This window comes from Gasterosteus aculeatus, chromosome 21, assembly GCF_964276395.1.
Source record: "Gasterosteus aculeatus chromosome 21, fGasAcu3.hap1.1, whole genome shotgun sequence".
In the NCBI taxonomy this organism is placed as follows: domain Eukaryota; kingdom Metazoa; phylum Chordata; class Actinopteri; order Perciformes; family Gasterosteidae; genus Gasterosteus; species Gasterosteus aculeatus.
Window position 1 is genome coordinate 908,966 of NC_135708.1, and position 9,514 is coordinate 918,479.

Below are 9,514 nucleotides of genomic sequence, written 5' to 3' on the forward strand. Positions count from 1 at the left end.
ATTATAACAGGGGTGCCCCCCCATGAAGTAGTACAACGGGGAGACACTGCAGTCCACCTGATCAATGGGACAACGTGGACGTCCTCCGACTCGCCTCATTCAGCCTCACTGGAAAATGGCTTCTGCTTTTATGTGTTACAGTTGTGTGATAAAGTGTTTGCTGCCTTCCTGATTCCTCATTTCTTTCATGTTCAGGCATGAAAATCCCTCACCTTTTTTTGGGGGGGGGGGGTATGGTAGCAAATCACTGCCAAAATTCCAGAGCGCAAATCAGGTTGATGCGCGTAAATCAAACATCCACGAGCAAATAAACAAATAAATAAATAAATATCTCTCGTGAGACGGACTTTTAAACGTGAACTTCGTTGCTCGCGAGGAGAATCTCTGCTCGCGCTCGAAGGAGTTTTCTACGCGCTCGCTGTTGTTCTTTCTGACAGCAAGGGGGCGGAGCCAGTCACCATGGTCTCTACACCTGATTGGCTACAAACCCCGTCTTTGGATTGGCTGGAGTGATGCATTCACACCACTATAGAAGCCCATTTCCGCACTGAAGAAAGGGGATAGAAAGTCTAAATTATGAGATAAAACGTTGTGAAAACACAAACGCCACCTTTATGTAACCGTAGTGGAGCGTAGATGACAACCAGCTACAAGCATCATTTACCATCATTACCGGCACATTAAGACCGATGCGTCCAGCTCGCGGACCGGCTGGTGATTTGCCGCCGTAGCAGTCAAACGTTTGGCGTCGGGGCGGGTGGATGGGGGGGGTGGGGAGGGGGAGACGGTGCTTTCAGGGTTCGATCGATGCTGCGAGGTGCGTCCGCTTCCGCCGCCCCCCTCGCCATCCACGCCTTAAATCTTCGGCTGCTTTTAGAATAACTTATTTCCCCGTTAAGATGGTTCAGCTGCTGTAGAGAAAAGGACGCCGTCTCTCGCTCTTTAATCTCATGAAGTGCTCGGCGAGAACGACAGCTTTGTTTCTCCGACGCGCCCTGAAAGCAGCTCCATATCTCACGCGCTTGAGCGTCGCTCAGCATCTCGCCGTCGTAGACGAACTTTGGCGTGTTTGGCAGAGCGCCTTGAGCGCCGTGTACAACCAGTATGGATCAACCCATTAACCAATTGATCCATATATATAAGGCGCTCCGGATTATAAAACACTGTCGCTTTGTGAGGAAATTAAAGCCTTTTAAGTGCGCCTTGGAGTGCGGACAATGCGGTATGTTGACTTTAATACTACAAGAGGGCGCCGCGTTTGTTAAACAACGACAGGCGGACAAGAGCAGCCGTTTCCAGCGAGAGCCTTATTGTTTTATTAATCCGTCCATTTAAATTGTTTGTGCTTCATCAATTAATGTTTCACGTAACTAATGTGCCGCATCATGAATATTTCTATATTAATTTCAAACTTTTCAAAATTGAAAATTAAAAACGTTTTATTTATTTACTGTAAATAACCTCTCGTGGCCCACCAGGGGGCCGCGGCCCACACTTTGGGAATCAATGTCTTAAACTATTTACTCCACAGCATGAACATCATCATTGTTCATCAGGATTTAAGACTTCATAAAAACCTTTTTCCACCAGAAGATGAACATTATCTATGGAGCCAGAAGATCTAATCTAAGAGACTAAACTAGGGACAAAAATCTGTTTATGTTTCCATCACATCATCGGATTCTTGTGGAACCAACACGTCTGATACGGAGGGAATTAAAACACAATGTTGGCTCACGATAAATCATCACAGGGTCGTCCTATTAACCCTCTTATTCATGCTGTGTGATGTCATTTTTATATGGTTCATTGAGGAAAATGGGAAAATCAGAGGTGTAAAAGAGACTGAAACTTGGATTTCTGGCGCTTCAGTGACAATCTGCTTGGAGTTTGATGGTTCCTCATTTAAGGTGTAGATGGTAACTGACATTAAATTAGCAAATAAAGATCCTTTTTAGTCACTTTCCTTTTTTAGTAGTCTAGTATACACTAGTACTTTGTAAACACTTAACTGATTTTATATGAAATAGGATTTCATTTTAACACCAATGTTATTTTTCTTGTTCATTGTTGTCTCTTCAGACTGAGTGGCTGTAACCTCTCAGCGAGAAGCTGTGACGCTCTGTCCTCAGTTCTCAGCTCCCAGTCCTCTAATCTGAGAGAGCTGGATCTGAGTAACAACCACCTGCAGGATTCAGGAGTGAAGCTGCTGTCTGCTGGATTGAAGAGTCCAAACTGTGAACTGGAGACTCTCAGGTGAGGATTCAATTCTTTATTTACATCCATGGTACATTTCTGACGTTCATAAGATTCTTTCTGCTTGCATGATTTAAATCAAATATGTATTTTACAACTATTTCCATAAAATGTGTTTATTTTTAATATAATGTAAATATTTGACATTATGGAGTTAGTGGTAATGTTATAAGGTTGTTGATGTACATTAGTGGGTGTTTAGTTGTGACTGGAAACCAGTCAGTAACCATGTTAATGTGACCCCTCTATCCCTGATAGTATCTTAGTACTGCAGTGTCCTTCCAGCCCTCACAGCTCCCTCAGATCATGTGACATGTGTCTTATTCTGTGTGTCTGCAGGCTGTCAGGCTGTCTGATCACAGAGGAAGGCTGTGCTTCTCTGGCCTCAGCTCTGAGCTCCAACCCCTCCCATCTGAGAGAGCTGGACCTGAGCTACAATCATCCAGGAGACTCAGGAGTGAAGCTGCTGGCTGCTGGACTGGAGGACCCTCACTGGAGACTGGAGGCTCTCAGGTATGAAGAGGCTGCAGCCACAGACCATCAGTCTGGTAGAGGAGGTAGAGCTGGAAACCTTTTCTCTGTCCCACTGTCAGCCTGGTTAATAAGACCCTGACACACCAAGCTGACCTCAAACTACCAGAGACTCATCAAACTGTTTGTGTCCCACATGAGACCATCAACACAGACAGAAGTAGTGAGGATCAGTAGCCAGGATGAGCCTGAACAGGGAGGAAGGTGATGAAAGCCTTGTTTCTCTGGAGCTTTGTCTAGTCTCCACGTTATAAGAGAGGACAGTGTCTCCTGACACGTTGACGGCATCATGGTGGGTTGATATGAGTCAACGTGGTCACCCTGCAGGTTTGTGGGCTCTTAACAACTCAAACAACACTTGGATGTTTAGATGCTGGTCCTCTGCCTCCAGTGTGTGCTTGTCCTTTAGTCCAGACATTATTATTAAGAGACAAACAGTCAGAGAAACAATCTGTTCAAAGCGTCTTGATGGATCATCACAGGAGGAACGTTTGGTGTTTTAAAGGAGTTCAGCTTCACCTGCTTTTGGTGCTTTGCACTGAGAGACGGTTCCCTGGATGATAAGAGTGGACTTGTTGAAGCTACAGGTGACAGTCGGCCACAGACGCTCAGTGAAGAACCAACAGCTGATGGTGGACCTGAAATTAGTATCAACTATATCGTAGAAATGAACAGAACATACCAAAAAAACCCTATCCAGATAAATGTTGCCATCCGGATGGAGTGAATGTGATTGTGGTTGGATGAGAAGTGTTGGGAGCGGCTAGGGGGTCGTATTAGGTTACTAGCAAATGAGGAACTAACTTATGGACATTAATAGAATTATTAATAATCACTAAGATACTTCTCAGAATGAATAAATAACGGGGCACCACCCTGAGCTAACAGGGACCAATAACCAATACTTTAAATCAAGTCTCATAATTGATATTCACTCCTTGAGAGTGAAGATGTTGGAAGGAGTTAAGTTCGAGCACTGGCGATGTATGTCAACGGAGAGGGGGGAGACGAGGGGGGTGCAGGGAAGGAACGGCGGTGCGGTTGCGTAACAACAAGCGGAGTGCCGGTTATCACACTAGGGGGCGAGCGAGAGCAGCGGGGCGGAAGTGAGACCGTTAAATCAAACCACCGAGGAAGACGGGAACGTTAAACAGTGTAATACGACTACTGGACGCGAGGGGCGAGCGAGAGCGAGATGCAGGAAGTGTTCCACGTATTAAAGCAGGGGGGTCCAAACTTTTTTCACTGAGGGCCACAGACAGAAAAATATGCGAAAGGTTGAGCCGCTCACTAAAGTTAAGGTATATCACCTCTAGTGTATTAACAGTAATACAAATCAATCAATCAAATGTAGGTAAATTATGCTTGATAATTTATTATACCTACAGAAAAAACTGCATACGTCACATCTTTCTACGTATGGGTTTTCATTTATCTATTTTCAAATAAAATCAATCAAATGTAGGTAAATTATGCTTGATAATTTATTATACCTACAGAAAAAACTGCATACGTCACATCTTTCTACGTATGGGTTTTCATTTATCTATTTTCAAATAAAATCAATCAAATGTAGGTAAATTATGCTTGATAATTGAATGAACTTAAAGAAAAAAACTGCATAAATCACATGTCTCCATTAATGGGTTTTCATTTTTTTTTTACAAAAAGGGTTGGCAGCTCATCCTCAGATTGCTTCTTCGTCAGGATGGGGACCCCCTTCACAGCCCTGTATAAAGAGGGAAGGCTTTATTTAACCTACTTATGCAAATCATTCATCAGCTAACGTGCTTTAGAAAATGTTATCAACTTTAATTGACTGCATTTATTAAGTAATTGGGCTTTTGAACACATGAATACTGTGTAATATATTCATATTCATTGCAATTCAAACAGACACACTTCTCCTTGACTTCTTTGAAGAAATATTCATTTTCCCACCGTGTTTGAAATGTTCTGCATTCACTTGCTTTCTTGCGTTTCTTTGCTTCTGCCATTTTGTCGTCGCGGAAATTTTTTATTTAAACCTTTTTTTTGTGGAGAAGCTGCATTAGGACTGCAGCTAGTGAGTAGCTCCACCTACTGGTCAAACTAAGAACTACAATACAGTCAAGGGCAAGTTTCATGTGTGGGCCACATTCCATTCTATTTTTATAATTTGCTGCGGGCCAATAAAAAATGGATCCCGGGCCGCAGTTGGCCCGCGGGCCGTACTTTGGACACCCCTGTATTAAAGCAACGAGGAAGACGACAGTTGCACTGCTTTGGCAACGCTATCTGTTGCTAGGGACTACGGCTTGGACGAAGGAGGGGGGGGATACTTAGACGCGGCGCGAGGAGATTCTGTCCCGCGACCAGCGGAACGTAGATCAGCAACGTGAATCAGGATGGTCGGATCCATGTGTGTGCAGTTACAGAACCAACGACGTGGCTGGCGATACGAAATGAAACCACAGGCAAACGGATCTCACGGTGGAGACCCGGGAAAAGACAAGAAAATAAGGAACTATTCTGACCATGAGACATCATTCAGCAGCGTAACACAGTCGGCGCTTTCACTCTCTTACAGCAAACGTATCACAGCATCAGATCAACAGGGGACATTACGACATTTGCAGGTACACATTCAAACATAAATCAAAGGTAGCGGATTCGTTGATCCGGACTCTATCGTACCGTAAATAAATGTCACTGTCCTCGGCCAATGGGAGCGCTCGGTGTTCTTTGGTACGTCCTCTTTTTATGGCCAAGGGGGTCTGGAGAGCTGCAGGGGTCCTGTTATCAGCCCCTGGCATCAGGCCATGGGGGACCCCTATATGTTTGTGTTCTTCCTTTGTCCTCAGTGAAGAAACACGTGGTGAGGTTCATTAGCAGGGTGGAGGCCCAACACAAGTATGAACATTTAGTATCCAGACACCCGATTGGTTTTCTCCGCCATGCGCCTGCAGATCAGAGCGACGGCGGGTGTGAAAAGTGGTCGGTGGAAGGATCCTTTGTCAGAAGCCACAAGCCGATCTCAGTTGGTATTTAGCGACATGGACCCTCCTCCTCCTCCTCATGCAGATTCCATGTAACGTTACATGAGGACCTTCATGACCATGAGTTTGTTGTTTTCTACCTTTATGGAGAATCTGCCACAACACAGCGACTTGCAAGTAGCGCAGCGCCTTAAATAAAGTCACGTGTGTCTTTATGCGGCTTTAGAAATGAACACAAAGGGATTCTGTATTTGCTCATAAAGTCTGAAAAACGGCTTATTTGGCCGATGTTTTGATAAGCGACCGAAGCCAGTTCAGTGTTTCCATCATTATAACAGGGGTGCCCCCCCATGAAGTAGTACAACGGGGAGACACTGCAGTCCACCTGATCAATGGGACAACGTGGACGTCCTCCGACTCGCCTCATTCAGCCTCACTGGAAAATGGCTTCTGCTTTTATGTGTTTAGGTTCTGCAGCATGCGGGTGGACACATTTGTCCCTCTGTGGTCTCAGCGTCTCCTCTCTGAATGTCGCCATGTTTCCATCATCTGAACGGCAGGTCATGTGATCTGAAGGCAGCTTCCATCATATTGTAACGGACTGACATGTTCTGTGAGCGAGGTCACACATTAAGAGTTTGTCCTTGATGGACATTTTCTTCCCTTACTTTCACTTTTACACTTTAAATAGTTTTGAAACCAGTACTTTTATACTTTTACTGAAGTAAAAAGCTTGAGTCAATACTTCAACTTCTACAGAAGTCTTTTTAAAGCCGAGTATCTATACTTGTTCTTGAGTAATGAATGTGAAGACTTTTGACCTCTCTGGTAGTTTGTGCAGCAGCTCTTTTCTGCTACACGTCTGTTCTGCCCTCAGGACGGGGGAAGCGGCGCCCCCTCCTGGCCCCTTCAACTTGGGTTACTAGTTTGCATATATTTGTGTCATGAAGTGGAAGTTTTAGATAGATGGTCTCATGAAAATCATCCGCTGCCGTCCTTCATGTGTTCAAAAGACAGGTCCATTTCTTATTTGTTATCCATTCATCTTCTTCATGAATATATTCCAGCACCTCGTCGCTGTGTGACGCCTGACTGACAGTCTGTGGTCGTCTGTAAGTAGTGGTAGAAGAAGAAGAGGTGCTCCATGTGGACATGAAGGACAAAGCTGTGTGTGAGAGTGATGTAATGTCCATGTCTCCATGCTGCTCTGACCCCCCTCCTCCTTTCAGGGTGGAGCCTGATGGAGTCCGATGGTTGAGACCAGGTCTGAGGAAGTGTAAGTGTGCTTTGATTCATGAAGATTCAACCATCTTCACACTGTGACATCACTCATTCACCTCTGTGACGTCATCATCAACGTGTCAGTAGATGAACACATGATTAATAACTGCAGCTGTATTGTGTCTTGTTCTCTCATCAGATTCCTGTGAACTCACAATCGACACAAACACAGTAAACAAACAACTCAAACTGTCTGACAACAACAGGAAGGTGACAGATGTGAAGGAGGATCAGTCACATCCTGATCATCCAGACAGATTTGACTCCTGGCCTCAGCTGCTGTGTAGAACTGGTCTGACTGGTCGCTGTTACTGGGAGGTCGAGTGGAGAGGAAGAGTTAATGTATCAGTGAGTTACAGAGGAATCAGGAGGAAAGGAGACAGTTTAGACTGTTGGTTTGGATACAATGATCAGTCCTGGAGTCTGAGATGCTATGATAGAGGTTACTCTGTCTGTCACAATGAGACAGAAACACCCATCACCTCCTCCTCCTCCTCTGGTAGAGTAGCAGTGTATGTCGACTGTCCTGCTGGCTCTCTGTCCTTCTACAGAGTCTCCTCTGACACACTGATCCACCTCCACACCTTCAGCACCACATTCACTGAACCTCTTTATCCTGGGTTCTTGTTCTGGTTCTGGTCTGGTTCTGGTTCCTCAGTGTCTCTGTGTCCTCTTCAGGAGGGAGAGTCTCCTCCTGGTGGAGAACCTTCCTCTCTGCTCACCACATAGTTCAGTCTGTACAGCTGATGGTGGTTCATGTGGGTGTAGATGCAGGTGGAGCAGGTGAGGGGTACCTGAGCTGGTCTGGACTCTGGGGGGTCCACAGCTCTCTGGGACTCAGATGGAAGTGTGAAAGAGCTCAGCTTAATGCTGCTGTGCTCCTTCAATCAATAGATGATCATTTAGATATTGGCTCCTAATTAGGCTTTAATCTTCATCTTTATGTGTTCAAGAAGACATTATATAAGACGCTCTTTCATCTGTCCCCCCATATGAGACAAATGTGTCCTTATGTGTGTGTGCGCTTCATCAGCAATAATAAAAACAAGGTGAAGAAGGAAAATATGAATGTGTAATTCTTTTTGAGCCCATTTTAACTTCAAATCTTTCTAAATCTGTTGAGTGAAATCAAATCTAATTTCACATAATCAGGTTTGTTTTGAACAAGAAGCTTTTTAATGGTTCAGCAAACCTCTCAAGGAAATATTGAATATGCGTTACTTGTGTTTTTATTCACTATAATGTCATTTACAACATTTACTCCATGTGTTACTTTAACAGAAATAGAATTGTTTGGCTCTAATGTTAATAAATGACTTTTATTGGAAACAACTGTACATGTTTAAACAGGCCATCAAATAAAGATGCTTTCAACACGCTGTATTATTTCTTTTGACATGAAATACTCTGATCCTTTTTAAAGATGCTGTACTATTGACTTTTGTACTATTTCCTCCATAATATCTGTATTTATTCTACAGCCCTGTTGCTGTGTCAATAGCACAGAGGAAACATTGGTGGTGCAGCATGTTGAAGAAGGAAGTGAGTAAATAAAGAAATGAGTAATGAATAAGTTGCTTTATTAACCTTATTAACCTTCACGCAGAGCCGTCTCACAACAACACAAACTACTGAGCTCGCTACTTCAGGTGCAACTTGAAGCTTTCATTCTGCACCAAATATCACACTTAAGTCACCAACAAAAACACACAAAGCACAAGCACACATTTGATAACAGGGTGGAGTTTATCTCCTCACAAAGTGGAGTATTGAAAGTGTTAAATGGGATTTCCCGCCAAAATAAAAGACAAACAGCAGCAGCATTGCCACTAAATGCAATAAAACACACGTTGTGCAGCGTGGACAGAAAGAGGAACGGCTTTAACTTTCCATCTCTTAATAACATGGTTATTGTAGCTGAAAGAAATGATTACAATAAAGTACATCCTCATTCTGCTCTAAAGCAGGTGTGTCAAACTCATCGTAGGTCACTTTGATCTCCAGCCATGTCCAGGGCTGATATGAAGGTCCAAGGTGATTCTATGTGGACGTTTCTCCAGGTTTCATGGCTCGGCTTGACCTCCTCACGCACAAACGCATGAGGACCGTCACCGACTACTTCCTGGCTCCCTGATGGGAAGCTTCCGGATGCTTCTCTTTTTGAGGTGAATGCTTTTAATTTGTGTCGTCAGTGAAATGGATTCATGAAGATGATTCAATGAGAGGACGATCGGGATCAATCTCTCTATGAATAAATGCTACTGACTGATAAATGCTCAAAACAAGCTCACATGGGACAGCATTACATATTATATTTGGACTTCCGTGACACTAATGCACACTTCATATGTATTTGTGTCATATGTATGTATATAACAGAGTTTGGGTAACCTTCAATATTTATCTCCATAAGATATTTCTGGGCTTTTTAAGAGCAAAGAACAAGTTCCTGTTGTCATGCAGAAGGA

General features: G+C 43.8%; 1 protein-coding gene across 1 annotated transcript in view; it reads left to right on the forward strand.

Moving 5' to 3' along the window:
• LOC144390265 (protein NLRC3-like) overlaps positions 1–8,422 on the forward strand; it is a 138,286-nt gene extending 129,864 nt beyond the window's left edge. Inside the window, exons 10-13 of the mRNA XM_078096732.1 lie at positions 2,083–2,256; positions 2,596–2,769; positions 6,995–7,041; positions 7,186–8,422. Of these exons, the coding sequence (XP_077952858.1) occupies positions 2,083–2,256; positions 2,596–2,769; positions 6,995–7,041; positions 7,186–7,775 (985 nt within the window). The 3' untranslated portion in view covers positions 7,776–8,422. The remainder of the gene's footprint in view (positions 1–2,082; positions 2,257–2,595; positions 2,770–6,994; positions 7,042–7,185) is intronic.
• Positions 8,423–9,514: the final 1,092 nt, after the last annotated feature.